This window comes from Hydra viridissima, unplaced genomic scaffold (assembly GCF_058129835.1).
Source record: "Hydra viridissima isolate aposymbiotic clone 2 unplaced genomic scaffold, HvirCarnegie_v1 scaffold_13, whole genome shotgun sequence".
Taxonomy (NCBI): domain Eukaryota; kingdom Metazoa; phylum Cnidaria; class Hydrozoa; order Anthoathecata; family Hydridae; genus Hydra; species Hydra viridissima.
Window position 1 is genome coordinate 8,102,274 of NW_028324312.1, and position 22,694 is coordinate 8,124,967.

Here is a 22,694-nt window from a genome sequence, read left to right on the forward strand (position 1 = left end):
TTAGCTCGTTGCGTTATTGCTCTTAAAAAACTGGCAAGAGGGCGATAATTTGTCTTTTAAATTGTAGCTAAGAAATAAAAGGGCTTTAAAATAATGTTTCTATTTCAACACCTTTCTGATGAGTGTTTGTAAATCTATTGAGAGCGTTGTGCATGCTTTTTGTAGCCAAAGGGCAATGGGCTGAATGGTCTGCTTGGGGTGTATGTTCTGGTACTTGTGGTGCTACTGGCTTTCAGGTTCGAGAGCGTTCATGTTATAACCCTATTAGTTCCTTTGTCCAAGAAGACTGCGCAGCTGACGGAAACTTAGCAAGGTTTGATGTGAGAACTTGTAACGTGGAATGCAGTAAGCGCTTTACCTTTGTAACTTTTTTTAAAAAAGAGCATTACTTTGTTAAAGAAGCATTGCTTTTAAAGTAGAGAACTGATCATCCGGTATTTTGGTTTTAGTTATAAAGTTAGTATTATTTGTGAGTTATTTGTGAGCCAGTATTAGTATGTGAAAGTATTCACAATAACATTTTAAGCAATAGAGATAACAATTGTTACTGAAGAGCTAGTAATAGATGTTCTACTGATTTTAGTAGCTCAATTGATGACAAATATACAATATGTTTTGTTTACTGTAAAGGCTATTTTTCCCCGTGGAGTCTTTGGAGTGCATGCTCCGCAAGCTGTTGGCTTGAGCGAAACCCTGCCACAACATCTCGTTTTAGAACCTGTATCAATGTACAAGGTCCTTGCAACGGTCTTTACTCAGAGACTCGTGAATGTGGAGTAGATATTCAATGCACAGGTAAGTTAGGTGGAAGCTAATAACTGTTTATTTTGCGATTGTTGTTGTTTCTTTGAAGGTTGTTTCGGATTTGTTTATTTATTAAGTTTTTTTTTCTCTCCACTCTTGACAAAGGCTACTTATTCAAAACGTAAACTTACATCATTCATTGTAACTTTATGTTATTGATTGGTCAATGTCAAGTCTTGACTGTTTATTTGATTATGTCAAGCCTTGACTGTTTATTTGAAAACAAATTCCTTGCCCAAACTTGCTGTTTTTAAATGTAAAATACAAAACAAACTGTTCTCCTTTTATGACGATGAGCTTAGCTCACTGCATACTGTTCTTCTAAGCAAGCGTTAGGAAGGATACCAAATGCAAGATACAGGAGACCTGCTGAGAAGGTTTTTCTTCCGTTTTCTCTACAAATTACGCCTTAGATATAACTGACATCGCAATAAAAGTTCCAAACATTAAGGCATACAATAACTAACGGGTGATTACAAAAAAATGAGACTGCGTTCAATTTAAATTTGCATGTACTAATACCATTAGCTGTATATATATTTTGCTTGTATTTTATGGCAAATTTATTCTAGTTTTAAATTAAAAAAAAAGTAATTAAAATTCAACAATTTAAAATGAAAACAAACAAATCTAAGCAAGAGCTTCTCCGTGAACGTGTGTATGGATTTTACATGCACACTAAGCAAAATGGTAAATATTACACTTATTGTCATTTTAAAGCAGAAAAAATACCAAAAGCAACCATATACCGTATAATTGAACGAGCAGAAAATAGAATCGCAACTCAAAGAGTTAAAAGAAGTGGTCGAGTCTCAAAAAAAAATGGCTAAAAAGAATATTACCAAGCTGAAAACCATGTTTGACACAAGGATGGCGTCTCACAAAAACAAGCAGCTCGAAAAGTTGTTTGCGATCAGTCCTTTATATGCAAAACATTGAAGAAACACAGAGATATTAAATGCAAAAAAAAAAAAAAACAAAGATTCCATTAAGAACAGAGTCACAAAAACGCAAAATAAGAACGATTGGATAATTGATGGTGAATCTTATTTCACTTTGAAGCATAGCACCATTAACGGAAACCAAAATTTCTACTCAAGTAACACTGCTTTGACACCGCCAAGCGTAAAATATGATCCAGTTGAAAAGTATGAACAAAAAGTGTTGGTCTGGATTTGCGTTTCGGCTAAAGGTATTTCTATACCATTTTTTGTACCTTCTCAGCAATCATTCAAGCAAGAATTATACCTGAGCGAGTGGATCAAAAAAAGACATGTTCTTTTCATCAAAGCAAATCATCTAGACAACAATTACATACTATGGCCTGACCTAGTAACATCATATTACGCAAAAACTGTAGTGGAGCATTTCAAACAAAATAACATCAATTTTGTTGAAAAGGAAGACAACCCTCCCAACGTACCTGAATGCAGGCCTTTTGAGGACTTTTGTTCTCAATTGAAAAGAGAAGTATACAAGAACAGCTGGCAAGCAGAAACTATTGATCAACTTTGCAATAGAATAAAGTATTCTTTGAATAAGATCGACTTTACTGCCATACAACGCCTTATGGGATCGGTAAAATGTCGAGCCGATAATATTCGTAGAAATGGAGTAATAGGAGTTAGTTAAATATGTTTTGAAAGCTCGAAAAATTCTCTACTTAATACATTTTTAATTTTAAAATAATCATTTAAAGTAAAGGAGTTATGCCCTTTTAAACGCAGTCTCATTTTTTTGTCATCAGCCGTTATGTCGTAGCCATATATCTATTATTGGGAAAAGCATGGATAAAAAAATCTTTTGCACGATTTCTTCCCTAATACCAAGATTTTGCGAAGATCATGGTATTCTTTGATATATCACCAAGGTATAATTCCCGTAACAAGATTTATGAATTTCAAAACAAATGCATACAAGCAAACTAGCAAATATGCATGTATGCAAGCATGCATGCATGGGTGTATGTATATATGTATAAATGTATGTATGTATGTATGTATTACGTATGTATGTATGTATGTATGTATGTATGTATGTATGTATGTATGTATGTATGTATGTATGTATGTATGTATGTATGTATGTATGTATGTATGTATGTATGTATGTATGTATGTATGTATGTATGTATGTATGTATGTATGTATGTATGTATGTATGTATGTATGTATGTATGTATGTATGTATGTATGTATGTATGTATGTATGTATGTATGTATGTATGTATGTATGTATGTATGTATGTATGTATGTATGTATGTATGTATGTATGTATGTATGTATGTATGTATGTATGTATGTATGTATGTATGTATGTATGTATGTATGTATGTATGTATGTATGTATGTATGTATGTATGTATGTATGTATGTATGTATGTATGTATGTATGTATGTATGTATGTATGTATGTATGTATGTATGTATATATGTATGTATGTATGTATGTATGTATGTATGTATGTATGTGTGTATGTTAATATGTATGTATGATTGTATGTGTGTATGTATGTATTTATTTATGTATGTATTTATATATGCATGTAGGTATGTATGCATGAGTGCAAGTATGCATTAGTGCATGTATTCCTAAGTGCATTTCATGCTAGAGTGCATGCACGCAAGAGTGAATTCAAGCAAGAAAGCATGTAACACTTTTGTAAAGTTTGCTTTTCGTGCTATTCAGCTACTTTTGGGTTTATATAATGTTTGACTGCGGAAAATGTACAAAGTGAAGTCTTTGGTTTGTTTTAGTAAACATAACCCAGTGGTCAACCTTTAGTGATTGCTCAAAATCTTGTAATGAAGGAAATCCGACTCAGTTCAGAACTAGAAACTGTTCTCCTGGAAATCTTTGTCAAAACGTTGAAGTTGTGAATTCTAGGTCGTGTAACCAGTTCCCATGTCCAGGTTTGTGTTCGTGGTGCTTTTTAACTTTATTTTTACTTGTGTGGTTTTTTTTCGTAAACGTGTCTGTCTGTTTTATGAATATATCGGTAGAAATCAAACTTAGCGAATGGGGAGGCTGGAGTGATTGTTCAGCAACATGCAGAGTGTCAGTTGCAAACCCGGTGCGTTATCGAAGTCGTCCTTATTGCTTGAACAATTCTGTTTCCGCATACCGATGTGTAAAAGAAGAAATGATTACGTACGAACCTTGCAACACAGATTCTTGTCTTAGAGGTGAAGTAATTAATTAGAAGCTTTTTTGTTATTTTTTCAGTGCATCAACTTTTTGAGAGAAACACATAAGTAATGCAACAGTTGCAACCATTTGTCTGTGAGGGAAGCGGGTTTTGTATAGGGATGGCTTTCAGTAGTGTACAGACTGTACAAACCGAAACTATGTTTGCTTTTTCTGCCAATTCTGATGTCTTTAATTTAATGCGACAGCAATAGGAAGACTTTGCTATTACAGTTCGGTGTAAATGTTGAAGAAATTTAGTGGGAAATCTTTTTTGTTAGACTATTTTGACCTGAAAGCTGAAGTCAAAAGCTGGTTGATGCTTAAGGTGGTTTGTTTAACAATTTGTTTGAGAGCTGTTTTTAGAATGAAAGCCATTTTTTTTAGCCTCTTCGTGTTCTGCATATAACATCTCGCTTATTGTGGTGCTAGATTCCTCATCATACAGCTCATCAAACTTTTTTGGGTATATTAACAAGTGGTCTGAAGAAAAAGTTTTTGCCAAAGCATTCATTGCACAGTCAGAGCTAGGCATTAACGAGAATGTTCAAGTTGCTGTAGTAAACTTTGGTAGCACTGCTGACATAGCTTCACCATGCGGCAATCTTACTACGAAAAAACAGTTCTTCGACTTTATTGAGACCCTGCCGAAGCAAAATGGCAAAGCGGCAATAAATGGTGCTCTATTAAAAGCAAAAGAGGCTTACCAGGGTTGTAAAAGATTAAACGTCAAGCCCGTTGTCGTGTTCCTGACCTACAGTCAAGAAACTGCCGAGCTTGATTTAAATGTGAAGTCGGAAACTGAGAACATGGTGAAAAAAGAAGCATTCCTGTTTACTGTTGCAGCGGGTTCTGATGTAAACGAAACAGACATAGCGAGAATGTCCAAATACGATATAAATGGTGTTGAAAACGTTTTCTATACCATTGTCAGTTCTTTCCTCGATATTAATGCGGCATCTCAATATGATAGGATTCTCCGGGGATTCTGTAGCCGTAAGTGAAACTTGTTTGTGTGTTTGAGTAATATTGTAAATATAAGATATACAGAAGTTGAAGACAGCATACCAAGCCAAGGTATGTCTGATTCGATTACTGAAAACCTGCTTTCGCATAGTTGCACGAACGTTTTCGTTAAGAGCTTTTATACTATGTTTTATAGCCACAGGCCAGTGGCTGTCATGGAACTCTTGGAGCGGTTGCAGCTCGTTGCTGAACGGAACTGCTGGTGTTCGAAGTCGGTCACGTGTTTGCCGCAGTGTTTTAAGTGTTTACAACCCACAGTATGACTGTCTAGCTGATGGAAATATAACTTATGATGAACTTGATGTATGCACTGAGTCATGTAAGTCTTTTTCTATTGTGGTTGTTTTTAAATTTTGTTAAGATATTTGTTGCCTTAACTGCTTCAATGAACTTTTCTTAGTGTTGTCTTGATAAAGCGCATTTTTGTAGGCGGGTATAACGAGTGGAGTAATTGGTCACCGTGCTCTGCTAGCTGCAATAGCAATGGTATTTCACCGAAAACGTATCGCACAAGAACATGCAACTGTCGAGTTTTCACCTGCATTGGCTTGAGCAGTGAAGACCAAGAATGTAACACAGACTTGCCATGTCCATGTAAGTTCTTCTGTTGCAAGTTTTTGAAAATGTGGAACTGTTGTAACCAAACTATGTTCTAGTTAATCTTTAGATTTTGAATCATTTTAAGACTGATATTGCCATCTGCTATTCTCTGTGATGTTTTGGTACAAAAGCGTCAAGTTAGGTGTTATTGATAGGCTTTATGAAATGAAGAGTTTCAGAAAAAGGCTCACACATAGTCGGTATTTGAAATTCTTCATAGCGTGAGGTTGCTCCTATGTCTGGCACTGTATTCATTACTTACGCGCACATTGGGAAATTCTTTTTTGGGTTTAGAAACGGCAACATATTTTTTGATAAATTGGCTTTAAAGGATTTTATAGACTTTAAATTATGATGTGGTAGAAAATAAGCAGGAAGTGAGATTATATTAAACTTACTAGTTTTAGCAAGCGCTATTTTATGGTTTATGAAAGTTTACCTTTTATCGACAGAACTAGTTTTTTTTACCACCCAATTTGCTTTTTGCAGTGCAACTTTCCCAATGGTCTCCTTTCGGTGAATGTTCTGAAACTTGCAATCAACGTGATCCTGTCCGTACACGAACTCGAAATTGCTCACCTCCTGTTCTTTGCGAAAGCATCAAAGTTGCAGAATCAATTCCTTGTAATCGAGAGTTTGTGTGTCCAGGTAGGTCACTGTCGTTTCTGTTAGGCAAGTTTAGGCCAACTTTGTAAACTTTCTTTAGAATGTTTAATGCTGATTATTGGTAGTCAGAATCTTTTTAGTTTCAGAATATGGGTATAGCGATTGGGGTTCTTGGAGCAACTGCTCAGCATCATGCAAGACGTCAAATTCAAATCCTGTACGTTATCGAACACGTTATTATTGTCGTGCCAATTACTGGTTTTCCTGCAGTGATAACCTCATGGTTCAGTTTGAACCATGTATTGTGAAATCTTGTTCTACAGGTATACTGTAAAACTAATACAGCACAACAGTTTATGCGTTTGTTTGTTTTTGAAGCAAGTTTGTCACTGTCTAACCTTAACTTTATTTTGGACTTTATTAGTGCGTCATACATTTTGTTAGTATTTTTTTTCTCAACTTGCTTTTAAATAGTATGGTTAAATACTTTTAATGGGCATGATTGTTTTTACTGGTTTTAAATATACAATTTTTTTATTACTGCTGTTCCCTCGTTAAAAACTCGTTTCCATTACTTACTTTGTTTGGCTATTTAGCGGCATTTTGTGACTGAGGAGTTTTGGCGTAAAGTCTAGTGCAGGCTTGTAGATGAAAAAGTTCAAGACTGCACTTAACGCCTCCATTTTTCATCAAAACCTCTAAACATGATTTTCATTGAAAACATCTCCCAAATGTCATTATACCTGAAGAAGGACCTTAGGATTATGACAGCGAGGTTACTTAAGAGCCAATGGATTAAAACTAAGCCAACTTTACAACTTTTTTTTTTTTTCCAGTGAAATATTGCTCTGACTTAACCATCGGCTTTATCATGGTACTGGATTCTTCGTCCGAAGTCAGGTATAGTATACTGGATAATCAGTGGCGTCAAGAGAAAGATTTTGTAAAAGAGTTCATCAGAAACTCTGACCTTGGCGAAAATGAAAACACCCAAGTGGCTGTAGTAAACTTTGGCGCTGATGCTGAAATTGTTTCTCCTTGTGGCAATCTTACTACAAAAGCACAGTTCTTTGCTTTCATTGATAATTTGTCAAAGAAAAACGGCGGAGCAGCATTGAACGACGCCCTTGAGAAAGCCAGAGCTGCTTATCAGGGATGCAGAGGAACAAACATGCTGCCAGTGGTAGTGTATCTCACCAGCAGCAATGAGAGCAGAAATATTGATTTAAGCGTACGGTTGGGAATGGAGGAACTGGTGAAAAGTGAAGCGTTGTTGTTTATTGGTGCAGTAGGCTCTGGTGTAAATGCTTCAGATGTTATGAGGATGTCAAGATACGTAATAAACGGAAGCGAGTATTTTTCCAACAGATTTGCTAATAGCTTTTGGGACCTAACGACTATAAAACCGGAAAGTCCAATAATTCTTGGAAAAGTCTGTAAAAGTAAGTATACATGTAATTTTAATTGTTTTTATTCATGTCCTCTATGACATACATGACATTAAAGAATAGATACATGATTTGCGTGATGTAAATGACATGCATATCAAGCACATCCATAATGTTTGTGCTTTTGTTTTTGATTGCCATTGTTTTTGATTGTCATTGTTTTTGATATTTTTTACATAGAGTGGCGTGTAAAAGTTTATAAACAGTTCCATGCCCCATTTAAAATATGAAAATTTTATAAAGAAAGACATATTAATGTAAAAACTAGTTTACCATAGAAAATATTTAACTTAAATTGAATTTTAAAAACCATGGGAAAGTCTAAGGAATTGTCAGAAGAAAAAAAGAATTAGTAATATGTGTTGCAGACAAGAAAAGTCCTTAAAAGCAAATTTCGGAGCATTGCGACGTGGCTATATCAGCAATTAGAGTATTTGTTAAGTGTTATATAGAGACCGTAAGAAACTTTAAAACAAGCATCTCTTAGGAACGCCAACGATAACTGCAGAACACCAAGACAGAAATTTGGTAAGGCAATTAATCCAAGATCTTTTCAATAGTCCTGCCAATTTAAATAGTATTTTGGGCAAGAATTATGTTGTTGAGCGTAGATACGACAATACGTCGCCTGAATCAGCATAGCTTGTTTGGTGGTCCTCCTGCCAAGAAACCGTTAATACTGTCAAATAATCGCTCAGCACGATTCAAATTCGCGTGAGACCATTTGCATTTGACTTCAAAAGAATGGCTAATAGTATTATTTAGTGACGAACCGATATTTTTCAGTTTTGGTAGCGATGGCAAAAAGTACGTGAGGCGTCTGAAAAGCGAAAGATTTGTTCCTAAGTATCAAATGTCAACAGCTAAATATGGTGGTGGTAATATTATGGTTCGGGGATCTTTCGGTCGTGAGTCTAATGGTTAACTTTATGGCATCGAAGGCGTAATGGATTAGAATGTACATTTAGACATAATCAGGAATGTTATACTGCCATATGGAAAGGACTTAATGCTTCGTAATTGGATTTTTCAGCAAGACAACGATCCAAAGCATATTGCAAATTCTATGAGTTTTTTTACATTCAAAAAAAATTCCACCTTTGGGCTGGTCTTCTCAAATCCCAGATTTAAATCAAAGCCCGTTTTTAGATTTAAGTGCAAAAAACCATTAAAAATCATTTATTCAAGATGCTTTGGGATTGTTGTGCACTTTCCCCTTAGATGTTCTTATCAACTTAGTTGATCCTATATCTTGTCGGTGCCAAACAATTTTAAAATCTAGAGACTATCCAACAAAATTCGGATGTTCTGCAATGAAGAAACGTGAAGTCTCTTTTTTGAAATTTTTCATTTGTTTGGAAACCTTTGCACGATTATGTTTTCACCAAAGTTTGACTTTCTTCCTTCCGTTACAAGTTAACATTTTTTTGAGTAGGTTATACTATGTAATTACTTTAGATAAACTATTGATAAAAATTTCACTCATTTTCAGTGAAAAGACAACGAGTTATGACGAAAAAAACTATAAAAACTTAGTTGTTTATAAACTTTTGCACGCTATTGCATATACATTTATATATACAGAAAAGTGTTTTAAACACTTTCACAAATGCGTTAAAACACTTCTCTGTATATATAGAGTAAATTTCGGTGAGAAAGAAAAAATAAAAAAGGTGCGGTAAGACTATGTTAAATTAAAACCTATAAATAAACTTTGTTGTTTGCAAATGTTAGAACAAATGAAGCAAGAGTAAATTGCAAAGTTGAACTTGAATTCCTTTAGCTCTTTGCCTTCTTGCTCTTAAAAAAACTGGCAGGAGGGCGATAATAAGTCTTTTATAGTGCAGCTGAGAAATAAAAGGGCTTTAAAATAATGTTTCTATTTCAACACCATTCGGAAGAGTGTTTGTAAACCTATTGAGAGGCTTGTGCATGCTTTTTGTAGCCAAAGGGCAATGGGCTGAATGGTCTGCTTGGGGTGTATGTTCTGGTACTTGTGGTGCTACTGGCTTTCAGGTTCGAGAGCGTTCATGTTATAACCCTATTAGTTCCTTTGTCCAAGAAGACTGCGCAGCTGACGGAAACTTAGCAAGGTTTGATGTGAGAACTTGTAACGTGGAATGCAGTAAGCGCTTTACCTTTGTAACTTTTTTTAAAAAAGAGCATTACTTTGTTAAAGAAGCATTGCTTTTAAAGTAGAGAACTGATCATCCGGTATTTTGGTTTTAGTTATAAAGTTAGTATTATTTGTGAGTTATTTGTGAGCCAGTATTAGTATGTGAAAGTATTCACAATAACATTTTAAGCAATAGAGATAACAATTGTTACTGAAGAGCTAGCAATAGATGTTCTACTGATTTTAGTAGCTCAATTGATGACAAATATACAATATGTTTTGTTTACTGTAAAGGCTATTTTTCCCCGTGGAGTCTTTGGAGTGCATGCTCCGCAAGCTGTTGGCTTGAGCGAAACCCTGCCACAACATCTCGTTTTAGAACCTGTATCAATGTACAAGGTCCTTGCAACGGTCTTTACTCAGAGACTCGTGAGTGTGGAGTAGATATTCAATGCGTAGGTAAGTTATGTGAAAGCTAATAACTGTTTATTTTGCGGTTGTTATGGTTTCCTTGAAGGTTGTTTCGGATTTGTTTTTTTATTAAATTTTTTTCTGTCTCCACTCTTGACAAAGGCTACTTATTCAAAATGTAAACTTACATCATTCGTTGTAACTTTATGTCATCGATTGGTGGCGTATTGGAGAAGCCTTGATTGTTTATTTGAAAGCAAATTCTTTGCCCAAACTTGCTGTTTTTAAATGTAAAATACAAAACAAACTGTTCTCCTTTTATGACGATGAGCTTAGCTCACTGCATACTGTTCTTCTGAGCAAGCGTTAGGAAGGATACCAAATGCAAGATACAGGAGACCTGCTGAGAACGTTGTAATATCATCAGTCTAGATGGGATTTAAAGACTTATCATAACACCCACAAACAAGAGTTGTCAAACCTAGGTATACTAACAATTTTTAAGTTTTTCTTCGTTAGATCTCCACTAACAAAAGAGGATGAGCAAGATTGCTGAAAGGTTCGGCTTTTAAAATATTCCCTTCAACAGCAATCCATTAACTGTACCACCCACAAAGGAAGGTTAGCGAACGCAATCGCTAAAAAGACTGAGAACTGCAGGTAGTTCTACAAAATTCTCAGGCTTTTAGAGGCTGAGAAGACCAGGGAAGAAAGTTTAAACTTGACCGTTAACCATTTTGAAGTTTCCATGGCTTTGATTGACTTTCCACCCACTCTCATCAAACTAATTGGTCCTCTTACCTTCTATTCATAAATCTTTTATCTCAGTTCTTGGGCTGATGTAATCGTTAGACGTTCCTCCGTTCCATCTATACATTTGCATTCACATTCTTTTGTTTCATTCACACTCATCATCGAGTCCTCACTTGTCTTCTATTCCACACTTGTCTTCTCATCCACACTTAATTACATTTTCTACTTCAAGTTAGCTACGCAGATAAACCTTTGCACCTAACTCGCCAACATTGTCGCACATGATACAATTAGCTTGTTCATTTTACTCCCCCACTCGGTATAAACAATATTATCTTCGGAAGTTACTATATGAAAAGCATATTTTCTTTGATTTCTCTACCATTTTCTCTACAAAACATGCCTTTGAAATAATAGACATCGCATTAAAAGTTTTAAACATTAGGATATACAATAACTATATCAAAGCCAGACATCCAAAGTATTTTATGTGGGGTAGGCGTGGAATGAAAATACATACATACATACATACATACATACATACATACATACATACATACATACATACATACATACATACATACATACATACATACATACATACATACATACATACATACATACATACATACATACATACATACATACATACATACATACATACATACATACATACATACATACATACATACATACATACATACATACATACATACATACATACATACATACATACATACATACATACATACATACATAAATACATACATACATACATACATACATACATACATACATACATGTATGCATTCATGAGTGTAAGTCTGTATCCATGAGTGTAGGTATGTATGCTTGAGTGCATGTATGAGTGCATGTATGCCCTATTGCAAATATGCCTGAGTGCATGCACGCAAGTGTGCATTCAAGCAAGAAAGCACGAAACACTTTTTTAAAATTTGCTTTTCGCGCTATTCACCTACTTTTGGGTTTATATAAAGCTTCACTGCGGATAATGTACAAATTGACGTCTTTGGTTTGTTTTAGTAAACATTACTCAGTGGTCAACCTTTAGTGATTGCTCAAAATCTTGTAATGAAGGAAATCCGACTCAATTCAGAACAAGAAAGTGTTATCCTGAAAATCTTTGTCAAAACGTTGAAGTTGTGAATTCTAGGTCGTGTAACCAGTATCCATGTCCAGGTTTGTGTTCATGGTGCTATTTAACTTTAGTTTTACTTGTGTGGTTTGTTTTCGTAAACATGTCTGTCTGTTTTATGAATATATCGGTAGAAATCAAACTTAGCGAATGGGGAGGCTGGAGTGATTGTTCAGCAACATGCAGAGTGTCAGTTGCAAACCCGGTGCGTTATCGAAGTCGTCCTTATTGCTTGAACAATTCTGTTTCCGCATACCGATGTGTAAAAGAAGAAATGATTACGTACGAACCTTGCAACACAGATTCTTGTCTTAGAGGTGAAGTAATTAATTAGAAGCTTTTGTTTTTTTTGTTATATTTTTCAGTGCATCGACTTTTGAGAGAAATACCCAAGTAATGCAATAGTTGCTACCATTTGTCTGTGCGGGAAGCGGGCTTTGAAGAGGGATAGCTTTCAGAAGTGTACAAACCGCACAAACTGAAACTATGCTTGCTTTTTCTGCCAATTCAGATGTCTTTAATTAAACGCCACAGCAAAAGGAAGACTTTGCTATTACAGTCCGGTGTTAATGTTGAGGAAACTTAGTCGGAAACCTTTTTTGTTAGACTATTTTGACCTAAAAGCTGAAGTCAAAAGCTGATTGATGCTTAAGGTGGTTTGTTTAACAATTTATTTGAGAGCTGTTTTTAGAATGAAAGTCATTTTATTTTTAGCCTCTTCTTGTTCTGCATATAACATATCGCTTATTGTGGTGCTAGATTCATCATCTTACAGCTCATCAAATTTTCTCGATAATAAGTTTGCTGCTGAGAAAGTCTTTGCTACAGATTTCGTTCTACAGTCAGAGCTTGGAACAAACGAGAATGTTCAAGTTGCTGTGGTGAGTTTTGGTAGCACTGCTGACATAGTTTCACCGTGCGGCAATCTCACTACGAAAAAACAGTTCTTCGACTTTATTGAGACTCTGCCGAAGCAAAATGGCAAAGCGGCAATAAATGATGCTCTATTAAAAGCAAGAGAGGCTTACCAGGGTTGCAAAAGGTTAAACGTCAAGCCAGTTGTCGTGTTCCTGACCTACAGTCAAGAAACTGCTGAACTTGATTTAAATGTGAAATTGGAAACTGAGAACATGGTGAAAAAAGAAGCATTGCTGTTTACTGCTGCAGCTGGTTCTGATGTAAACGGAACAGACATAGCGAGAATGTCCAAATATGTCATAAATGGTGTCGAAAACGTTTTCTATACTTTTGCCAACTCTTTTCTCGATATTAATGCCGCATCTCAGTATGGTAGGATTCTCCGGGGATTCTGTAGCCGTAAGTGAAACCTGTTTGTGTGTTTGAGTATTATTGTAAATGTAAGATATTCAGAAGCTGAAGACAGCATACCCAGCCAAGGTATTTCTGATTCGGTTACTGAAAAATTGCTTTCGCATAGCTGCACGAACGTTTTCGTTAAGAGCTTGCAAACTTTGCTTTATAGCCACAGGCCAGTGGCTGTCATGGAACCCTTGGAGCGGATGCAGCTCGTTGTTGAACGGAACTGCTGGTGTACGAAGTCGATCTCGTTACTGCCGCAGTATTTTTGAAATTTACAACCCACAGGATGACTGTTTAGCTGATGGAAGTATTGCTTACTATGAACTTGATGTATGCACTGAGTCATGTAAGTCTTTTTATATAGTGGTTGTTTTGCATTTTGTTAAGGTGTGTTTTGGCTGAACTGCTTCAATGAACTTTTCTTAGTGTTGTCTTGATAATGCGCGTTTTTGTAGGCGGGTATAACGAGTGGAGTAACTGGTCACCGTGCTCTGCTAGCTGTAATGGTGGTATTTCACCGAAAACGTATCGCACAAGAACATGCAACTGTCGAGTTTTCACCTGCATTGGCTTGAGCAGTGAAGACCAAGAATGTAACATAGATATTCTTTGTCGTCGTAAGTACTTTTGTTTTATTTTATTTAGATTGTTTATGTCTTTATATATTCTTAGTGTTGTTTTTTACATACATACATACATACATACATACATACATACATACATACATACATACATACATACATACATACATACATACATACATACATACATACATACATACATACATACATACATACATACATACATACATACATACATACATACATACATACATACATACATACATACATACATACATACATACATACATACATACATACATACATACATACATACATACATACATACATACATACATACATACATACATACATACATACATACATACATATATACATACATACTTACATACATACATTTATACCTCTCTTTTTTTCTCTCTCTCTCTCTCTCTCTCTTTCTTTCTCTCTCTCTCTCTCTCTATCTCTTTCTCTCTCTCTATCTCTCTCTCTCTCTCGTTTTCCTTTTCTTAATAGAATTATATATATATATATATATATATATATATATATATATATATATATATATATATATTAATGTCGTTAGATTCAATATCAAGTGGTATAAATTTTTCTTTTAATAGTATAATTCTATTGATTAAGTGTTTATTGGTAATTTGATTGTAAAAACTCTTTGAAATCTTGTCTATATGTAATTTATTCAATCTTTTATTGCCATTCAATAAGTTTGATATCTATATGTGTTAAATAATTACTATAAGGAATCAAAAATTTGTTTACACGTTGTTTTTTTTAAAAATTGATTTCGTTACTTGAAATTTAATTGCTTATTGGTATTTTTAATATAGTAATGAATTTTGTACCTCTTATTTTCACTTGTTCTTTAACAACTATTATGTTAATACTTTCTTCATTAAAATTGTTTTTTTTTTTATAAAAGTTTTTATATTTAGTGATTCAATCAAAACTCCTTAGTTTACAACATTAAAATAAATCGAAATAATAGGGGAGTTTGACGTTTGTTAGATATTATTTAGTTACTTCTGCTCATTATTCCTTGATTTTCATGCTTTCTTTTTTAAATAAATGTTTTCTTACCCGGCACTTTTTGTGATTCGCAGATAAATATACCGTTCTAAAGCTGAGATTTACCCCGTATTGGTATGAATATTACTGAATAAATTTAGTTTCTCAATAAGTGTTTTTCTAAGCATTGTTTTCTGAAAAATTTATAAGCTGTAAGTACATTTTTAATCAACTGGTATTATTAATGAGGAGTGCAACCTAGTCAACTGATGTTTCCACTTCCTAATGTATCGTACTTACAAAAATCAGTGCTTTTCATCAGAAAGTGGCTTGAGCCTACATGATGAATGCATATGAATGTGTTTTTTCAGTGAGTGGTAGTATTTGGCAACTCCAGATCTAAAGTTATCTGCACGCCTGAACATTTCTAGGTTGTTCACAAATAACATTTGTGAACAATGTAGAAATGTTTAGGCGTGATTAGGCAGTTGGTTTATCAAACTACATATTAGAAACTAAAAGTCCGATTGAACATTAATTTTCATAAAAAATCAATCAGGTTTTTAAATCCATGCACTATCCATCATAACTAAGAAAATACATATTAAACTTTATAATAGCATTATACTATACTTCTGACTGTTTTGATTTTAATATAAAAAATATTGAATAAGATAAAAGATAGCGTAAGAATTTGTTCTATATAAGATCATTATATTTTGACACAATATAAGAAAGAAAATGCAGAAAAGAGAAACATATTGTTATTTTCAACTCCAATTCTAAAGAAATTTTTAAAATTACATTATCAAATTGATATCCATTGTTCTTCATAACCTAACTATTTATATGAGGTATTATCTCAATAAGATTGTCAATTTGAACTTGTTTTATTGTGACCAGGCAGTTTAAAGTTTTTGCTAAATTGCTCCAGATTCTCAGAACCTACCTTGCAAACATACTTATCATCAAGTATTTTTTATAAATTCTCAATAAGATTTAGATTAGGAGATTCTGCAGGCTATAAATTACAGTGATTTTATTTTAATCAAAAAATGATTTAATTAGCTATGATGTGGTTTGGGATTATGGTCCAATTTGAATCTCCTTAATAGGATATATATTTTCATTCACAAAAAGTAATATTTGATTCCCCAAAATTGAATTAAGTATATGTTTATTCCGTATACCTTCTTTGCGATAGAGTAGTCTTTTCCATATAATCACAGTTTCAATAGTCCATACTATTTTTAATCATTAACCAACTGGTCTTCTCACATTTTTTTTAGTATCCCAACCTTTCAAGTCTCCACTGTCTCCATTTGTCTCCACCATTCTACTGTCTGGTTTCTGTGAGTTTTTGTGAACTCCAAACATGTTTTTGAGTTATTTGCAAATATGAATGGTTTTTGTTGTTGTTCGATAATTATTTCACTCTACATCATCCAAACATCACCGTACAATACTTTTTGTAAAATTAAGTTTTAGTTCGTATATTGTACCTCTGGCATTTATACCATGGAATTAACATGACATTCAACTTATAACCTTTAAATTGATGCAGTTTATACGGATTTTATATGACTTTTTTATCATAGCTAATTAATTTACGTAAATTCTTGCTGAACAGAAACTATTCTTTTTTTCCTCTTGTAAATATCATTTTACTCAAAAAAAGAAAGCAATAACGTGAGGACATCCTCTGAAAGAATGTCTAATGTATATACATACATATATATATATATATATATATATATATATATATATATATATATATATATATATATATATATATATATATATATATATATATATATATATATATATATATTAACTTAAAACGTTTATATTGCTAATAGCATTAATACCAATAATTTTAATTGCAAATTCATTATTCATTGGTATTTGTAGCTGCAATTTTCTTGTCTTTTTCAAACAAAACCGGAATTTTCAGGCATTTTGAATTAATGGCCCAATTTATTGGTTTGTCTTGTGATACGACCAATTAAACTTTTCATTTATCATTTGCTACAGTTCTAATCAGGGTGCAGTTAAACAGGTTAGAAAACTTTTCTGTAATATTACTTGATATTCATTTTAGTATATATTTGGCGTGTTCAAGGAGTGTTAGGATCAACCAACATCTTTTATTTCTTAATAAAAATAAAAGAAAGCATGTTATTTCCATGTAATGTAGTATCAGTTACACCAGTAGCGGATTAAGACTTTTTTGGGCCCGGGGCTATTTAAAAGTAGGAGGCCCCGATACACTAACAACGACAAAAATGAGTAAAACAAAGACTTTCTTGAAAACGCTATCACTGATATTTATTTATATACAAATTTTATATTTATTTTATTGAATTAAGTTGAGTGATTTTTTTCTGCTTTTCTTTCCCGCAAACTCTGCAATCACATCGCTGAAATCCAAAGTTTCTAATAACTTTGATTCAATAGTTAATCTTGCTATATTACTTAAACGACTATGGACCATTGTTGATCGGTGCATGTTCTTAACTATTTTAAGAGTAGAGAATGATCTCTCAGCCTCGCAATTTGTTATGGGAATAGTTAAAAACAAGCGATATGCTATATAAACATTTGGAAATACATCAATAGTATCGGTTTCAACAATCCAATTTAAAACATGCAGAGGAATCAATGTGTTTTCAGCCTCAGATTTATCTTTTTTATACGAAAAAAAACCCGGAGGCTGCAGCTTTAATAATGTTACAAATTGTTCTATTTCAAATATGAAACTATCTTCTAAATCATTTGAGTACACTTCTACAATTTTTTTTCACGCTAACTTGCAATTCCATGGTACTAATAGTTAACAGCTTCGATAGAAATTCAAATAACTTATTTACGTGGTTGTAACCATCACTTCTCATAGTTAATTGTGTCACAAGTTTGTCAATAATGACAAAAAATGTATTCACTCGAAACTTGTCGGATACGCTGAAAAAATCAACTTGGTTTTCTCCGTTGCTCAATTTTTTAATTACCTTCCTTTTGTTCTCATTCGAATAGTCTTTTTCAATAAACGAGCTAAGTTTTTTTGATTCATTCTCAAATCTCGTAAAGTCATTTCGTAAGTTTTTTACAAAGTCAATTAGTGAAAGTAACATACTGCTTGCTGTATGCAAATCTAATTCAACTTTTTGAAGAAATTTGCTAACTGCATTAAAACTCTTAAGTATGTGATGCCAAAGTACAGCCATGAATGCAAACTCTAGCTTAGTGATCTTATTTAATAAACACAAAGCTTCATGACGAGAATCAGATTTTTCTTCTGTATCCTCAGCTATATGACATAGTGCTGCATGAATCCCATCAACATTTTCTACTAAACTTTTTGAAGCATCTGACCTACATGACCATCGTGTATCTGATAGGCGCTTGAGTGTAGCATGATTTCCTTTCAATAAATCCCATCTATGTGTTGAAGCTTTAAACAATGAATATAAACTCTGGAGAACGCCAAAATAGTTGATAGAATTGATGCACTCACTGACACTGCACTGCCCTACTAAATTTAAAGAATGTTCAGCGCAGGGGACATAAAAAGCTAATTCACTCCGCTCTTTTAAATGTGCTTGTAATCCAGAATATTTACCAGACACATTGCTTGCATTATCGTATGCCTGTCCCCGACAATTGGTTATATCAATATCATATCTTTCCAGTAGATCTAAAATGTCAGTAATCAAAGATTTATCGTCGTGGCTTTTAATTTGTAGAAAACAAAAAAACCGTTCATACACGTGGCCATTTAAATAATAACGAAATATCACAGAAAGTTGTCCACGTGAGAAATATCAGGAGTCGAATCTACGATAATTCCCCAGTATTTTGCTTTTTTTTACTTATGGTAACAATGTGCGTTAAAACCTTTTGAGGCATAATATCAATTAGCTCTTCACAAATAGTTTTAGACAAATAATTTACATTACCTTTGCCTTTATTTGCAAAAGTGTCAATGTGTTGCTTTAAAACTGGATCAAATTGAGTCAACAGTTCTAACATGCCTAAGTAATTTTCGTTATTTGACGATCCTATAACTTCATTATGGCCTCGAAATGCTAAACTTCTTCCGGCTAAAAAACGAATAAACGCTACTATTCTATTAAAGATTGCAGACCAATAATTAAATTCCCTGTTAACCTGGCTTACCATATATTCATCGACATGAGTATTTTGTTTTATGAATTCTATCCACTTAATCATACATTGCATATGTTCCCTGCTGTTTTCGTGGCCGAAAATAGTTTGTTTAGCTTTTTTCCTATTGAAAAAGCCACTTTTGACTGATACGTTGTCGTAATCGGTTGAAAACAACTTGCAAACATAAAAAATTACATATCCAGTGGATTCAGAAAACATTAACCATTTTCGGTCACACTTTTCGTCATTATTCATCACTTTTTGAAAATATTTAACCGAATAATATCTGTACTGGTTTTTGAACATCCGCTTCGAAGATTCGAAATTAGAGTCTTTATTTTGAAAAAAAGCATACCCCTTGTTTAAATACTTCATACGTTCATTTTCCTTTAATTGTAATGGCCATAAAGCAGGGTCTTCGCGTAGAGTGGTATCTAGGAAAAAAATCATGATAAATAAGCCTAATAAAAAAAATAATAAGTGACAATTTATAGAATAAAAATATTAACTGCCTAAAAAGCAAATTGTTTGTTTAGCAGATGTTAGAGGTGTCATTAAAGATAGTAAAAATTGGAGTACCTGAGTCAAGCTCATTATTATGCATTGTAGATTCAACACTTTCAACTTCTTGTATTTCATTTGAAGGACCTTGGCAAGCTACCTCATTTTCCGTGTTATTGATTTCATCTTTTCTTTCATTGTTTTTATTATTATCTACAGTTTGTGGAAATTGTATATTAGTTTGGTTTGATGAAAAAAATTTGTCATTTTCGGAAGTTTAGCTACCATTTCCTCTCTCTCTTTCTTCAATCTTCTTTTAGAAGCTCCACTTTCATATTTTCTTAGCATTTTAATTATAACTGTAGAACGTGAAAAGTGTTAAACTGTTCTTTTTTTCTCTTACACGATTTTAGCGCTTCAGCTATTAAATGCATTCACACAAGAACTCTTTTGTGCGGAAGTACAAAAGAATTGTAGAATTGCAATCGTTAATGCATTTTCAATAACAATATAATTTTTCAAGTCATTAATGATTTTCCGAAGGGAATTGTTTTTGTAGCAATTTGTACAAATGTTACATTCAATTATTGCTATAAGGCGCTGCTACCAGTCTAGTAATTTTTTTTTTGTAGTAGTAGTTGCGCTCCTTCGTTGTCAAAGACCGGAAAAAATATATAATGCAGCGTTTTTGTTGACAGTTATTTTATTTTTGTACTTTTGTTTTCAGACAATTTAGTAAATTTAACTTTGGCTCTTTTAAGTTAATAAAAGATTTAAATTTCAGAGTTAATAAAAAATTATTTACTTTGAATCGGGGCCCCTAAAATTGTGGGGCCCGGGGCTAAAGTCCCCTCTAGCCCCCCCCCCTTGATCCGCCACTGAGTTACACTTTACAACATATTTACAATAGCCATACAAACCGTCACCCTAGAATTGGTTTGTTCAACTGAACAATTTACAAATTGCTGGTAAAATGAATTAAAGTTTAGGAGGTTTTTACTGTTCTCGTATTTCACTTATAAATAGTATAGATGTTTTAATGTACTATCTTTACTTTAAAATTATTGATAATTTGAAATATAAAGCTTGTTTACCTAAAACTAAGACGATATTTGTATATCTTATTTGGACATTGAACAAAACTGCACTGAGTACAAAAGCATTGATAATTTTATAGGATATTGAACGAAATTTCAAGATAATGAACAAAGATAATTCTTTTAAGCAAACATATAGATTATCACCAGTTTGAAGAACTATATTATAACTATAATATTATGTAGTATTATAGTTATAATACTGTGGTTTCATAGAGTCTTATAAGCAGTCTTCTTTCATTTTTGGTTTTGTTTTATGGGTTTTTAGTTTTAAAAATCAATTCATAATATTGTTTGTCAATTTCATGGGGAATATACTTCAGCATTTTGGCTAAATTTCTCTTTTTATTTTCCGATTGTGAAAATTGCTCAGTTTTCAGGGCCATAACTTTTGGCAATAGCAGTAATTCAATAGATTTTTGTTTCCTTGTACTTCGTTTATATACAATTCTAACACATTTAAAGTCTTCATTGAAAGATGTTTTAAAATTGACTTTTAAAGTGTTTTTTTTATTGTATACAACTTGTTTTATTTTCATGTAAGGAATTTTAGAAAGTAAAGAGGTTTTTTTTGCTGTATTTTGATAGTCCAGAAAATCTGTAGTAACCATCTGCAGGATTTTTAAATTTCTTGATTTCGCGGGCATGTTTTTTAATACTCTTATCAGGCCGATTGGACTACATATTTCTAATTTTTTAGTGTATCGCTCTATAACACTGTGTGCTGCATCTATCTTCTGTAAGTTACCATGTAATAAATCTCTTGAAAGTGCCGCTCTAAAAATCTTTGCTCTATAATCTTGGCGCTGTCTTCTGACTTTAAAAAATTAAGTAATGCTAAACTCATTATTGAATTTTTATTTTGTGGAACACAACTATCCAACCATACAATGATTTTACTTATATAAAGAATGTCTTTTACTATATTTTTTAACATTTTCACGACTGTACTAGCAATATCATTGCCAGCTCTCCCGCTTATGTATTCGGACCATATGCTGTTGTATACCCTTTTGTTAATACTACAATGACCAGTTAAATTGTAAACATAAAGTTTACTAAAATAATAAAAACTTGATACATTAGCTTTTGGCAGGTTAAAAACATTTTCAAGATCAAAAACTACAATTCTTACACCATTAATTATTTGTCGGTCCTTCGTTCTTTCCTCAAATCCTTCTATTTTTCTTTAGATGTGCAATTCTTGCTGATACTTTTTTTGATTGGTCAAGGTTTTTATACTATTCGCATTCATCAAATCTATCTTTCTTAGGTTTAAAAAATGATATGTTAAACTCCTCATGAAAGACTTTTCTGTAAATGTTTTCTTTTACAGAATTTTCATCTCTAACCTTGAACAGTTGTTGCACATTTGTACATTTTTGTTAAATTTAAACGACCATATAAATATTGCTTATTGCTTTTGGCACGGCAGTAATGTGATTCGACAGCATCACGTTACTGCCGTGCAAAAACAATTTAATGTCATTTCTAATGATTCCTAGTTTTTCGTTTGATGTATGCTTTTTGCCATTTTGACCTATGAGTGGTGATCTTGGTACAGAAGTTGTTGGATTTTGAATTTTTTCATGAAAGTAATATATACGTTGCTGAATGATGCTCAGTGTGCCACAAAATGTTCGTTGTATGTTCGCTTACAAAACGGTTCACCCTTTATGGTGTACTTACTATAAAAATGTAGCTTTTTCTTATTCGAAAACTTATAAAATTGTTTTATTATTTGATTTCTTTCTTCATTGGAAAAATAATCACTGTAGTTATGACTGCATTTCGGTTTACAGCCTCCTTTCACTTTTTTTGCAGGATGCTTTTGTCCTTTAATATCAACATACTCTTCTTCCTTCTCTCTTTTTGTTGTCTTTGTATTTTTTTGC

The 22,694-nt window shown here is 33.2% G+C and overlaps 1 protein-coding gene and 1 pseudogene across 6 annotated transcripts in view; one reads left to right on the forward strand and one right to left on the reverse strand.

The window, feature by feature from the left end:
* The window catches only part of LOC145194712 (uncharacterized), a 139,626-nt gene that overhangs the window by 69,159 nt on the left and 47,773 nt on the right, over window positions 1-22,694 (forward strand). For all 5 annotated transcript variants that reach the window (XM_090070780.1, XM_090070781.1, XM_090070782.1 and 2 more), the window contains 17 exons: window positions 166-345; window positions 631-795; window positions 3,562-3,717; window positions 3,808-3,990; window positions 4,379-4,987; window positions 5,154-5,336; window positions 5,447-5,611; window positions 6,107-6,265; window positions 6,364-6,546; window positions 7,060-7,665; window positions 9,617-9,796; window positions 10,082-10,246; window positions 11,996-12,151; window positions 12,242-12,424; window positions 12,822-13,424; window positions 13,591-13,773; window positions 13,883-14,044. In XM_090070780.1, the coding sequence (XP_089926906.1) occupies window positions 166-345; window positions 631-795; window positions 3,562-3,717; window positions 3,808-3,990; window positions 4,379-4,987; window positions 5,154-5,336; window positions 5,447-5,611; window positions 6,107-6,265; window positions 6,364-6,546; window positions 7,060-7,665; window positions 9,617-9,796; window positions 10,082-10,246; window positions 11,996-12,151; window positions 12,242-12,424; window positions 12,822-13,424; window positions 13,591-13,773; window positions 13,883-14,044 (4,221 nt within the window). The remainder of the gene's footprint in view (window positions 1-165; window positions 346-630; window positions 796-3,561; window positions 3,718-3,807; window positions 3,991-4,378; window positions 4,988-5,153; window positions 5,337-5,446; window positions 5,612-6,106; window positions 6,266-6,363; window positions 6,547-7,059; window positions 7,666-9,616; window positions 9,797-10,081; window positions 10,247-11,995; window positions 12,152-12,241; window positions 12,425-12,821; window positions 13,425-13,590; window positions 13,774-13,882; window positions 14,045-22,694) is intronic.
* On the reverse strand, window positions 17,598-19,990 carry LOC145186324 (uncharacterized; annotated as a pseudogene). The gene is made up of 2 exons (XR_016446374.1): window positions 19,781-19,990; window positions 17,598-19,635 (listed from the first exon to the last, which is right to left on the reverse strand). The product of XR_016446374.1 is annotated as an uncharacterized LOC145186324 (transcript).